This window comes from Aquarana catesbeiana, linkage group LG12 (assembly GCF_042186555.1).
Source record: "Aquarana catesbeiana isolate 2022-GZ linkage group LG12, ASM4218655v1, whole genome shotgun sequence".
In the NCBI taxonomy this organism is placed as follows: Eukaryota; Metazoa; Chordata; class Amphibia; order Anura; family Ranidae; genus Aquarana; species Aquarana catesbeiana.
This window is the reverse complement of record NC_133335.1, coordinates 240059771-240073740: the sequence shown is the minus strand read 5'-3', so window position 1 is coordinate 240073740 and position 13970 is coordinate 240059771. Positions and strand designations below refer to the sequence as shown.

General features: G+C 43.2%; 1 protein-coding gene across 7 annotated transcripts in view; it reads right to left on the bottom strand.

Annotated features, from left to right (window-relative positions):
• ARHGAP44 (Rho GTPase activating protein 44) overlaps positions 1–13970 on the bottom strand; it is a 132847-nt gene that overhangs the window by 20064 nt on the left and 98813 nt on the right. For 3 of the 7 annotated variants that reach the window (XM_073606975.1, XM_073606979.1, XM_073606977.1), the window contains exons 17-18: positions 10856–10873; positions 4143–4355 (exon numbers count right to left, since the gene is read on the bottom strand). The exons of 1 other annotated variant lie outside the window; for it this stretch is intronic. In XM_073606975.1, coding sequence (XP_073463076.1) covers positions 4143–4355; positions 10856–10873 — 231 coding nt within the window. The remainder of the gene's footprint in view (positions 1–4142; positions 4356–10855; positions 10874–13970) is intronic. 3 more of the 7 variants (XM_073606978.1, XM_073606980.1, XM_073606976.1) reach the window with 2 other exon arrangements.

Genomic DNA, 13970 nt, shown 5'->3' with positions numbered 1-13970 from the left:
GAAAGTTATTTCAAGGGTTCCTCTGTGATAAAAAAAAAAAAAAGATAAGAAAGGCTGTTCTGGAGGTCGTTGGTGGTTCCCGAAGCTGTGGCGGACTAACCACCCATCTTATAGTACATGTGTAGTTCTGAGACCAGAGTCAGTGGTCATGCCACCAATGGTCTTTTTAGATGTCTGAAGGGGCCGTTCCTCTAACGGACCACCCCTAGAAGAAGACACTTTTCCACCTTATTTTTTTAAATTATTTCTGATAATTGTTTTATATATATAAAAAATGAAAAACAAATTTTTATTTTTTAAACTAGAGCATTTTTAGTGGTAAATTTCTATGATAAGTGTTAATTAGCTCTAGGCATGCCACGGTGAGACCAGAGTCAATAGTCATGCCACCAACGGTCTTTTTAGATATCTGAAGGGGCGTTCCTCTAGAAGAAGACACTTTTCCACCTTATTTTACAAATTGTTTCTGATAATTTTATAAATATAAAATGAAAAACAATTTTTTTTTTTTTAAACTAGAGCATTTTTAGTGGTGCATTTCTTTGACGAGTGCTAATTAGCTCTAGGCACACCACGTTATTTATAACTTTATTTTGAGCTTTAGATATAAATTTTAGGTATGGGACCTGAAAATTATTTCAAAAGGTTCCTCAAAAGGGTTGAGAAAGGCTTGTTGGGGGCTATATATGACCTGCTTTGCCCTCCTATTGAGGTACGATTAAATTGCAAGCAAATCAGGTCAAATGAAGCCTCTTCTTGCTTTGCATTTGACTCGCACTTTGAATAGGAAAGGCCTTGCTTCGACAAGAACACCTTGTCTACATGAGCTCTAAAGAAGATTGGCCGCCATAAGTCACTGCACTTTTTGCATTGGTATAAATCACGGGACGAGTTTACAAATTCAGTGACTGGAGATGTGAAAAGCTCGTCTATAGGCACTCCATGGCATATCCTAACAAATATAAAAAAGGGAAAATTACATCCTGCATATGTTCATGTGTGTTTATTAAAAAGGGACAACCCAACCTCGGCCGCCTCTAGCCAAGTTATGCCTTGAAACAGCTGCAAGTCCCGACCAAGTGTAACCCTACTAAAAACTGTTTCAGGATTGGCCTGCCTTATCAGTTTTTCAGCAGAGACCAGCCAATCACGAAGCAGTGGTGAGGAGGGACGTTCTAACGCCAGAGCTTGGAAGGAAGATCTGCAACTGGGTGGAGAGTTCCTTCAAGCCTTCAAGTTCCTTCAAGCCTTCAAGTTCCTTCAAGCCTACGCAAGATGATAGAGAGGCAGCTCTGTTCTTCAATATCTAAATTGGTAATTTTTTTTTCATTTTTGAATTGCTTTTTTTTTTTTGACCGGTCCCTATGTTACTGGGCTCAAGAGGGCCTGAGCTGTTTAAAGCGGACACACAGACATAAGAAAAAAAACAGAACAGAAAAGGCGTGTTGTAAAAATAAAAAAAGCAGCAAAAGGCGCAATGACTAACTGGCCGGCAGCCATGAAAAACGGGGTGAGCAAGAGTTGGTGAGGCACAGGCTGCTAGCCACGCACACAGCAAAGCAGTATGGAGGTCGCTTTGTGTTGCAAGCAGGCCGCTTTTAGGTCCTAAATTGGGAAGATCTCATATGAGCCACCACAGCCCGGGGGGACTTATGGCCAGAACAAAAAAAAAAATGGCTGGCGTGTATGTATGTGTTTTTGGATGTGGTTTTTGAGGGTTTAAAACTCAAAGTCTCAAAACAATTCTATCAGTAAATATGGTAGACCTTTATAAGAAAATAAAGAATGCCTTTCTCAACGAAATCATCGAGGAACTCCAATGTACCTTTTTTGCAAAAAGTAGCAAACAAGAACAATGGACAAATTGATGATTTTGCAAACAAGCCTACAGTCATGTAGGTAAAGTAAGTACACCCCCATGGTAATTGTTGACTTTTTTGAACAAACACTATGTTACCAAAACTCTGGGTTTAAATGCCCAATGTGCGTGAGGCCTAAGGGCTACATTCACATGACTGCACAGGGACAATTATCAGCCAGAATCATTAGTAGATACACTATATTATCAGAAGTATTGAGACGCCTGCCTTTACACGCACATGAACTTTAATGACATCCCAGGCTTAGTCTGTAGGGTTCAATATTGAGTTGGCCCCACCCTTTGCAGCTATAACAGCTTCAACTCTTCTGGGACGGCTGTCCACAAGGTTTAGTAGTGTGTCTATGGGAACGTTTGACCATTCTTCCAGAAGGGCATTTGTTAGGTCAGGCACTGATGTTGGATGAAAAGGCCTGGCTCGGAGTCTCCGCTCTAATTCATCCCAAAAGGTGTTCTAATCGGGTTGAGGTCAGGACTCAAGTTCCTCCACCCCAAACTCACTCATCCATGTCTTTATGGACCTTGCTTTGTGAACTTGTCCAAATCATTTGGTGGAGGGGGGATTCTGGTGTGTGGGTTGTTTTTCTGAGGTTGGGTTTGGCCCCTTTAGTTCCAGTGAAGGGAACCCTTAAGGCGTCAGCATACCAAGACATTTTGGACAATTTCATGCTCCCAACTTTGTGGGAACAGTTTGGGGATGGCCCCTTCCTGTTCCAAGATGACTGTGCACCAGTGTACAAAGCAAGGTCCATAAAGACATGGATGAGCGAGTCTGGGGTGGAGGAACTTGGTGGACTGAAACCTGGACACATGATTCAAAACCTGGACGGTCTTGGTTAATCCTGGACAGGTGGCAACCCTAGTTAACGCATATTCATGCCTGTTTTTTTTAAGTATTTACCGAATGCACAAGTGCACAAAGCAAGGTCTGTCTGGGTTTGGGGGGGTGGGGGTTCCTCTCCAAATCCATATAGGCCCGAAGGGACCACATACCATTTTTTTCCACAAATGTCTTTTTTTTTTTTTTTTACATTCAGCTGTCAGCGGGGAACCCTGCTGACAGCTGATGACTCAGCGGACGCAACGACCACATAGATACGGTGTTATTAAAGGAAAAAAAAACAATGCATTAAAAAAACGCATAAAAAAATAACACAACACTTGCATTTTTGGTGTGACTCCATTGAAGTCTATTACATGCAAAATGCAATCTGCTGCAGGTAAAAAAATAAAAAGAGTCCCTAACGCTTTACAGAAACGCACCGGCTAAAAAAAACGCATAGATGTGAACATGTACAATAGAAAACCATGTTAAATAGAGTGTAGTGGGTTTCTGCAAAATGTAAAATGCACCAAAAAGGTGGAAACATAGGGTAAAAAAACAAAAACAAAAAAAACAAAAAACCCATACTTCTCTTTAAAGTAAGACTGCCCTAGATGGTTAGCTAAGACAGGTTCCACCTGCATACCCCCTAATGAGGTCCCCTTCCTTGGCATCTAATCTGGAATACGGGGTTATAATTTTATGGATTTGAAGGGGCTATACTTAATTTTCATTAAGTTCGATCATGAGAATACATACATCATGTTAATTTTAGGTCTCAATTGTATCACTTTTATCTGTAGGCCCTGTATGAAGGAAGATCTTATGTTTGATGAACAAAAAAAAAGCCAATAGTTTCCATGGGGTGTACTTACTTTTTCACAAGACTAGATTCTGAGTCTTAAAATACTTTAAATTAAGTCTGTCTGCCATTTTTAAGTTTTAAAAAGGGCATGGCTTCATTGACTTTCACACTAAGGCCCACCACATACCACCCCCCTCTGTCCATTGAGAGTGCCTCAAAGGCTAGTAAGGGTGGTATAACTAGACAGTTGAGAGGATGGGTAAGGAAGACCTGTCCAAAATGTAGGAATGTTGAGCCCTTTTGCCAGTAAAAGTTTAAAATGGTTGACAGGTTTGCCTTCAAATGAAGTGATCTGGACAAACCCAATTAAAATAAGTTTTTTTTATTTCTAACTCTAAAAACCAAAAGGCTTTGGTCAAAAGGCGAGGCCCTCAAAATGTTTTTTATTGTGTGTTATTGTTGAATTGCATGGGCCTTATAAAAAAAACAGGCAAAAACATTCAAATGGTGACCAAAATGGATATCAGGGTTGGTAAACCTAAAAGCGGTCTTGGGAGACAGAACTGCAGTAAGGGTGTTCAGAGAGACAGGGTGGCGAAAATGAAAAGTGAAGGTGATGGCAGTTGAGTGCTTACCTTGTCCTCTCAGGACCCGGCTGGGAGCCGCTACTGGGAGGAGTAGGGGAGGGACTTTCTACGGACAAGTCAGGGTTTGGTGACTGAGGTGTGGCCGCGGTTTCGAGCGGAGGAGCAGGGGGCTGCACGGCGGGCGGGGTGGAGGGGCCTTTGCGGACTAAGGAAGAACCGCGGCGGGCAACCCAAGAAGTGTCCATCACCCGTACGCCCATGCTATGAGGGGGAATACAAAAGACATCTGCTTACCATCTCTATAAAAAGGGAGGTTAGAGAAAGAGAAAAAGACTGAGCCAGAAACACAGTGTGATAAAACAAAGGTCCCCACAGTGGGGAACAAAAAAAAACAGAAACAAAAAACAAGAGGTTAAAGTAAAAAATAAAATACACACAACACAAAACATGAATACACAATCCCACCTGGAAAACAGCAGATCGTTCCAATGAAACAGAATATAAAACATACCATTCTGAACATAAATTCTGAAAACAGTTCCCTATGGCACATGTTTTTTGAGTCATATTTCTCTTTACTCAGGATTCTGAAATAGGAGCAAGATACACTAATATTCTAAACCTAGAAGCTCCCAAAATCCGTCTCCAAATTCTCCATCTAGTTTTGAAGCTCCATCATTAACGCTAGACCAATAATCCCAATGGATACTAACAATGGCCTTTATTTCTACATTTTCTTTATTATTCCCCCAGTGTACATTGCTTCCGGTAGTCAAGATGGCACCATGCATCTTGCACATGATAGCCATGGACAGTACCGGCAGCCATTGTTTTTTTATATTTGGTGCACGAAAGTACTAGAACTGTACAACAGAGTCATAAAAAAGTGATTGCTTAAAGGGTGACTCCATATGATAAGGATATTTGAAAATTCCCAGCTCTGAGGAAAGGTTCTACACTTTACAAATCTCAAATATGGTGTCATAGCCACCAGTGTGTATCAATATTTCATTAAAATAACCAGGGGATGAGTCTGTAAGAGATGACATCTTTGTCATGACTTTGGGAAAGCGTAGAGACACAATCTGTTGACTGTCACTGTTGGAGTTATTGAGAGGGATAGAAAGAGGGTAGGAGAGTCAATCCAAAAGCTTAAAGATTATGAACGGCCTTAAAATCTCTACCCCAGACAATCAACTTTTTGCACATTTTATGCTGCCAGGAGTCCAGCGATTACATGTTCTAAAGCTACTGGGAAAAGCCAACTTTAAAGCACACCTGCGATTAACCTGTGCAGTGCAAACCAGTATTAGAAATGAGATGCAGACACTTATGACATCTAAAAATATCTCTAGATCGTTTTATTGTGTTTCCTGGGAGGCACATATATATTTAAATCATGACATGAGTCAAGAAACTCACAGCTAATCCCACTCTAACCTATTGGCCCATCAAAGTGATGGTTGTCCTCCTAAGAGGACAGCCATCGACATAATGGCTGCCCTCCTAGACCTATGGCCCACCAACATGATGGTGGGCATATTGGCCCATCAACATGATGGTTGTCCTCCGAGACCTATGAGCTATCAACTTGATGGTTGTCCTCCTAGACCTATGGCCCATCAACACAAATGTTTGTCCTCCTAGACCTATGGCCCATCAACACAAATGGTTGTCCTCCTAGACCTATGGCCCATCAACACAAATGGTTGTCCTTTTAGACCCACGGCCCATCAACATGATGATTGTCCTTCTAGACCAGTGATGGTGAACCTTGGCACCTCAGATGTTTTGGAACTACATTTCCCATGATGCTCAACTACACTGCAGAGTGCATGAGCATCATGGGAATTGCAGTTCCAGAACATCTGGGGTGCCAAGGTTCGCCATCACTGTCCTAGACCTATGGCCCATCAACATGATGGTTGTACTCCTGGACCTATGGCCCATTATCATGATGGTTGTCCCCCTAGACCTATGGTAGTCAACAGGTGTCCTCAAGGGACATATGGTACTTACTGTGTGGTCCTTGGGTACCAGCACCAGTAGGGACATTGATTTGTAAAGCGTCTGTAAAGCTTTTGATCTTTAGTAGTCCATAACAGTCTCCTGCAGCATGTCTTCAACCACAACTGTAATGTGTCCATAGTCTCTGAAAATCTCCTGTAGAATGTCTGCAATCTCTGACCAACTCTTTAATTATGTCCCCTGTCTATGACCATCTTTTGTAGTAGGTCTACAGTCTCTCAAAATCACCTGTACTATGTTGGCAGTCTCTGACAATTTTCTGTAGCATTACATTCAACAATGACTATTGGCCACCACCCTGGGAATTTCAGGGGAAACGGCTAAGACCCCCTATATATACACCAAGTTGACATTAAAAGGCCCAACAAAGAGGCATGGCTCTCAGCTCACACCAAAAATACTACATGTGGATTTTGGAGTTCTTGGGTGCTCCAGAAAAAGTCAGACTCGCCACATGCCTGCACTTTATTTCTAATCTAGATGTGCACTGTGTAGGACGGTTTAAAACCAATCAAACTTGAGATTTCTTCATTTGACTTTTTATCTTAAGAATAAAACAAAAACAGACAGAAGGAAGACATTCAATTATTGGACATGTACACAAGTGCAGACATCTACTTCATGGTCACCAGTGGCTTTCATCCCAATGGGGTAAAAACGGTGTGCCGTCGTACAGGATCACAAAGATCGCAAATCAAAGGCTTTCTGCTAATGTTTTTAGAGCTGGCGCTCTATATGAAGACAGCACTCTAAAATTTTACAGCATCGTAAAACAATCCCGATGATCTTATATGGGCCAGATGCAGATGGTGCGGAAGGGAGTGAGCACAACCTTTAAGAAGCCATAAAAAGCTGAAACATGAAAAATCCTCGGGCTTAATGAGTACATTAAAAATTCCCAGTGGACAACTCAGGCAATCTGAAAGCTGTTACTGGGAGTAGAGGCCGAATCCCGTCATTAATCTTAGTAAACAAAGACTTTCTGGGCATACTGACCACAAATGGAAATATTTAAACTGGAACTCCAACCCCAACTTTTTGTTTTGGCTAGAGTAAGAATCAGAAACACTGTCAGGTGTCTACCTCGGTGTACTTGTTGAGGACATTTCATATGGTAAGCTGTGCCATCTTCCATAGAGGCAGGAGCAACCTCCCTCTGCTGCCGGGGACAAAAGAGCGTTCCTGCGCCTTATAGTTATGACAATGAATGCTGAGTGGGCTCCGATTGACAGATGTGGAGAGAAGGGGCAGATGAAGTTACCAATCAGAGCTCACCTAGTTGTCGGGACCTGGGTCATCCGCTGCTGGAACTTTGCGTCTCAGAGTGGAAAGCTGTAGTTCAAGTGTATACCAGCGGGCGTCTCCCAGCAGACCCCAGTAATCATTCTCCACCTGGTGCTGGTTGTTGGGAAGGTACTTAAAAGGAGTCGTAAACCTTTGTGGTTTGCATTCTATGCATTAAGGTGAAAAACTTCCTGTGCTGCAGCTGCCCTCCATTTTTCTTACCCGAGCCTGATCGTTCCAGCGTTGGGGGCGAGCACAGCAGCTCCAGCCGTGGTCTTAGGTCCTCACAGGATAGATTGACAGCAGCGGGAGCCATTGGCTCCCGCTGCTGTCAATCAAATCCAATGACACAGGAGCCGGGGGCGGGGCCGGGTCCTGCTGCCTGTGTCAATGGATGCAGCAGCAGGACCCGTGAGTGCCCCCGCATGAGTGCCCCCATGGAAAGTGGCTCTCCGTGGGGGCAATCAGTGAAGGAGGAGGAGCCAGGAGTGCCCCCGGGGGGACCCCAGAAAAGGAGGTTCAGGGCCGCTCTGTGCAAAACCCTTGCACAGAGCAGGTAAGTATAACATGTTTGTTATTTAAAAAAAAAAAAAATACTAACAAAAAAAAAAAAAAATAGTTCCTCTTCTGGTGACACCCCTTGCGTCAGTGTTTTGCCGAGTCAGATGCTGCTGCCATTTATCCTGCCATTTACCCTGCACCTCGCCACCTTCTATCTGCTCACCTCGTTTCTGATCCCAGTCCTGGTTCCCCCCCTTCCTTGCATCTTCGGTATTCCCTATGACCTATACTCCTCATCATGTATATAGTGTATATATTGTATATAGTAGTTTGTCGTTAGGCTTCCCGTTACTTCATTAGGTATTTTGGTTCTATGGTTGTGGCTCACTTGTTTGCTGTGCTGGTGCTTGGATGTCTTTTACTTTACTATTAATACATATTACTAATTACTTATGGTCTGGTCTCAGTTTCTAAGTGTAGCCACACAGATCTGGCCATGCTTGCAATGGATTCCTGACACTAGTATTCATTGACCAAAAAAAAAAAAAAAAATACAAGGCAGTTCCTGAGTGAAGGGAAGCCCTTCTGTTGCTGGCAGCAGAAGGAAGTTGCTCCTGTATCTCCTGAAGATGGCACGGCTTGTTGTGTGCTGCCAGTACTATACAGTCCTCTGTTGTGTCCCCCAGCTGCCAGACTGTTTTAGCATGTGGAGCAGCAGACTGAACCAGGCTGGCCCAAAGTAAGTCTATTAGGGTAGTGTTTCTCAACCCCAGTCCTCAAGGCGCCCCAACAGGTCATGTTTTCAGGCTTTCCATTAATTTGCACAGGGGATTTGATCAGTTTCACTGCCTTAGTAATTACCACAGCTGTTTCATCTGAGGGAAATCCTGAAAATATGACTTGTTGGGGCGCTTTGAGGACTGGAATTGAGAAACACTGTATTAGGGGCATATATTTCTGGAGTTAGGATTTAAAGCAGCCATTCTCAACCAGGATTCAGGGGAAACCTAGGGTTCCTCCAGAGCTGTCTGTAAGGGTGGCACACTATTGTAAGGCCGGGGGGGGGATTCTTCCCACTGACCACCAATGTAAGGAACATTCTTCCCACTGATCACCAATGTAAGGAACATTCTTCCCACTGATCACCAATGTAAGGAACATTCTTCTCACTGATCACCAATGTAAGGAACATTCTTCTCACTGATCACCAATGTAAGGAACATTCTTCTCACTGATCACCAATGTAAGGAACGTTCTTCTCACTGATCACCAATGTAAGGAACATTCTTCCCACTGATCACCAATGTAAGGAGCATTCTTCTCACTGATCACCAATGTAAGGAACATTCTTCTCACTGATCACCAATGTAAGGAACATTCTTCCCACTGATCACCAATGTAAGGAACATTCTTCTCACTGATCACCAATGTAAGGAGCATTCTTATCACTGATCACCAATGTAAGGGACATTCTTTCCACTTATCACCAATGTAAGGAGCATTCTTCCCACTGATCACCAATGTAAGGAACATTCTTCCCACTGATCACCAATGTAAGGAACATTCTTCCCACTGATCACCAATGTAAGGAACATTCTTCTCACTGATCACCAATGTAAGGAGCATTCTTATCACTGATCACCAATGTAAGGGACATTCTTTCCACTGATCACCAATGTAAGGAGCATTCTTCTCACTGATCACCAATGTAAGGAACATTCTTCCCACTGGCCTCCAATGTAAGGAACATTCTTCCCACCGATCACAAATGTAAGGGACATTCTTCCCACTGGCCTCCAATGTAAGGAGCATTCTTCCCACTGACCACCAATGTAAGGAACATTCTTCCCACTGATCACCAATATAAGGAACATTCTTCTCACTGATCACCAATGTAAGGAACATTCTTCTCACTGATCACCAATGTAAGGAGCATTCTTCCCACTGACTAGCAACGTAAGGGGCATTTTTTCCTACTGACCATTGAGGAATTGGCTTTAGTAAGATTTCTCTGGGACCTAAAAATTATTTTAGGGGTGCCAGAGGTAAAAAGGTTGAGAAAGGCTGCTTTATAGAATATCTAAAGTCACAATCTTAGGATCCCTCCAATTTTGTTCAATCCAGAGCTCACTTTGGTCAACAGTGTCAAGCTTTGATGAGGAGGGACCCTTAAAACCCCTAAAAATGTGTTGGATTTTTATGATCAAGTTTGAATAAAACAAATTTTTAATTCTATACATTTTTCTGCTTTTGGTACTTCCCCCGTTGCCCACCCAGTCTCTACTTGAGCAATAGAAACCTGATAGCGGAAACCCTTCCACACTCCATGTTACAGTGTTGGGGTTCTACTGTAGGGTCAATTCCCAAGTTTACTTTCCCAGTGTTTGTGTAGATTTCCTTCACCCACTCTGCTTTCCATTTAAAATCATATAGGTTTGCTTAATTGTATTCTTCTACAATTGACCCTCTCTGGTTTATTATTGTGCACAATATTCCTTATCAAAACCACAGGGCAAAAAAAGACTTGTTCTGACAATGGGGCAGTTTTGGTGCCCGTTGCCGTGCCCTACTAAAAAGCTCACCAAAACAAATGCACTCCTGAACACTCTTGTAGCACCAAAGCCAAGGTAAGGACACGGCCAATATAACAGGTAGGTGTGAAAGGGTCCCAAGACTGTATTGTGGACATTAGACTGTAAGCTCCTTTTGAGCACAGATGGGATCTATGTACTCTAAAACATTGCAAGCCCTGCTGGCGCTGTTAAAAATGCCTTAGATAAAAACAAACATAGGAACAGCCAAGAAATGGTTACACAGAACAGACATAATTTGCACACAGTTCAGGACGTTGAACATGCACCCAGCGAAGGACAGAAGACTCTCTGCAACGAGATGGCAGGTTACAGGACATGTAGGTCGGAGAGGCAAGTCAGGGAGGTACAGCTTACCTTTGAATTTTCCTAAGGCTGCATGGACAAAAACACAAGCACCGTTAGCATGGAGAGACACTGAAAGAGGGAAAGTGGCAGATGCCATTAAATCTAGCACTGGGCTCTGCAAAGTCGGCATGTTCAGTGGCATCAACTGCCTTGATAAACAGCCAAGAACACTGCTGAAATACATATACCTCAACCATTCACAAGCCAATTCTGTTCTGATGAATCGTACATTGATGCCACTCCTTATAACCCTGACAGCCTGTGCTCATCCCCTCAGCCCCCAGTGCTTTAAACATGTCAGGGATATACTGCTTGCTACATTATATATATTCCCCACATGTCTGAATCCTCTGCAGTTTCTGCCCAGCCCCTTAGAGTGCTTTACAATTATAGTCTTCCAATGTTAAGAGATAGCCACTTGCTTCGATGGGTGGGCAGCTTCCTTGCTCATGGTACAGAAACTTCCACTCACAGCCTCATTTCTGGTACACAGGGGATAGAGGAAATGAAAAAATTAAAAAATTATATCTATCTATATAGATCTATATTATACTAGCTAGAGGAAAAAGAAACACAAAAGCAGCGCTCTCAGCAGGGGAGAATCCTGATAAATCCAGAGTGAAGTTTATCACTGGGTGCCCAGGCTCAAAAGATTTCCATCCACTATAATAAATGTTCAAAAGAAAGGTAGCCGGAAACTTCAGAATCCAAGTATAAAGTATCTTTTTGCTACATTTAATAAGGTTAAAAAACAGCTTACGCGTTTCGGCACAATGCCTGGATCACAGCCTTACATGTCGAAACACGTAAGCGGTTTTTTAACCTTTACCGAAATTGGAGCAATAAAGTACTTGGATTCTGGAGTTGCCGGCCTCCAGTCTCCTTTTGGAAACTTATAATAGCCGTCTTTAAAAATGCCTTTCACAATTTATAATAAACCAAAACCAATTAATTAAATAGTGTTTTTGTAAATTTGAATTCAATTATGCCAAGGTTCATCATAAAACTGCAGTGGCTTGCGCTGTTGAAGTAGAGGTCATTGCAGACCTCCATAGTTTTCGTTACCTCTACAGGAGTTCGGCTCATTTTTTTTTTTTTATGCCCAACTTTAGGAATAATAAAAAAAAAAAAAAAAAAAATCACCATTGCAGTGGGTTCCCTCCCCGGCACTGCAAGGGTTAAATCCTTGCTATGCTTAGGGGAGCACAGTGCTGGCTCTATCACTTTCTTACCCTATACCGGGCTCCTGTGCCCGGCGGTGGGTAAAGTGGTTACTGTCCATTTGTAATGGCGAAACACATTGGCGGTTCTGTAATTGAATGATTGAAATATCTTTTTAATCTTCCATTTAGACGTGCTGAATTTTTTTTTTTTTTTGCAACGCACCTGCATGATGTGAACAGAGCACACAAAGAACGACTGTTTTCTATGTGTCCTTGCATTGAGCCTGCGTTGATCAATGCAGATCAGATTATACACCTTCGACAGCGGGTGCATCTATTAGTAAAGGAAATTGTAGGTTTGAGCCAACTTGGCCCCAACAAACTATTTAAAGTGATCACAAAGCTGGCGTTAGGCATTAACCCCTTACGTATATATGCGGCCTGACGGAAGTGGGTCTTTTTCCGCGGGGGGCCACATATATGTGTGTATTTGTGTTGGGAGCGCCCCGCTTCTACGAATGATCGGGACCCGGGACTCCCAGTTCCGGGTCACCTTATCTCTGTGATTGATCACTGCGATAGCCAAATCAGAGGTGATCACAGAAATCATGTGACCCGAAACTGGGAGTCCCGGGTCCCGATTGTTAGCAGCGTGTTCCCAGCACAAAAAGATACACATGTATGCGGCCCTACGGAAAAGGACCCACTTTATGTGTCTCTCTCTTTGTGCTGGGGGCACGCCGCTTGTAGTAACGATCAGGACCATCGCAGTGATCCGCCTCGGTGTTTACTTCCTCATCTGAATAAAGAGGAAGATACAGCGAGGGGAAAAAAGTATTTGATCGGCTGCTGATTTTGTACGTTTGCCCACTGACAAAGAAATGATCAGTCTATAATTTTATTGGTCGGTTTATTATAACAGTGAGAGACAGAATAACAACAAAAATATCCTGAAAAACGCATTTGAAAAAAGTTATAAATTGATTTGCATTTTAATGAGTGAAATAAGTATTTGATCCCCTATCAATCAACAAGATTTTTGGCTCCCAGGTGTCTTCTATACAGGTAACGAGCTGAGATTAGGAGGACTTTCTTAAAGCTCCTAATCTCAGCTTGCTACCTGTATAAAAAAACACCTGTACACTGAAGCAATCAGATTCCAATCTCTCCACCATGGCCAAGACCAAAGAGCTGTCCAAGGATATCAGGGACAAGATTGTAGACCTACACAAGGCTGGAATGGGCTACAAGACCATCGCCAAGCAGTTTGATGAGAGGGTGACAACAGTTGGTGCGATTATTTGCAAATGGAAGAAACACAAAAAAAACGGCCAATCTCCCTCGGTCTGGAGCTCCATGCGAGATCTCACCTCCTGGAGGTTCAGTGATCATGAGAACGGTGAGGAATCAGCCCAGAACTACACAGGAGAATCTTGTCAATGATCTCAGCTGGGACCATAGTCACCAAGAAAACAATTGGTAACACACTACGCCGTGAAGGGCTGAAATCCTGCAGCCCCCACAAGGTCCCCCTGCTTAGGAAATCACATGTACAGGTCCGTCTGAAGATTACTAATGAACATCTGAATGATTCAGAGGAGAACTGGGTGAAAGGTTTGTGCTGAGATGAGACCAAAATCGAGATCTTTGGCATCAACTCAACTCGCTGTGTTTGGAGGAGGAGGAATGCTGCCTATGACCCCAAGAACACCATCCCCCACCGTCATACATGGAGGTCCTATGACCCCAAGAACACCACCCCCCACCGTCATACATGGAGGTCCTATGACCCCAAGAACACCACCCCCCACCGTCATACATGGAGGTCCTATGACCCCAAGAACACCACCCCCCACCGTCATACATGGAGGTCCTATGACCCCAAGAACACCACCCCCCACCGTCATACATGGAGGTCCTATGACCCCAAGAACACCACCCCCCACCGTCATACATGGAGG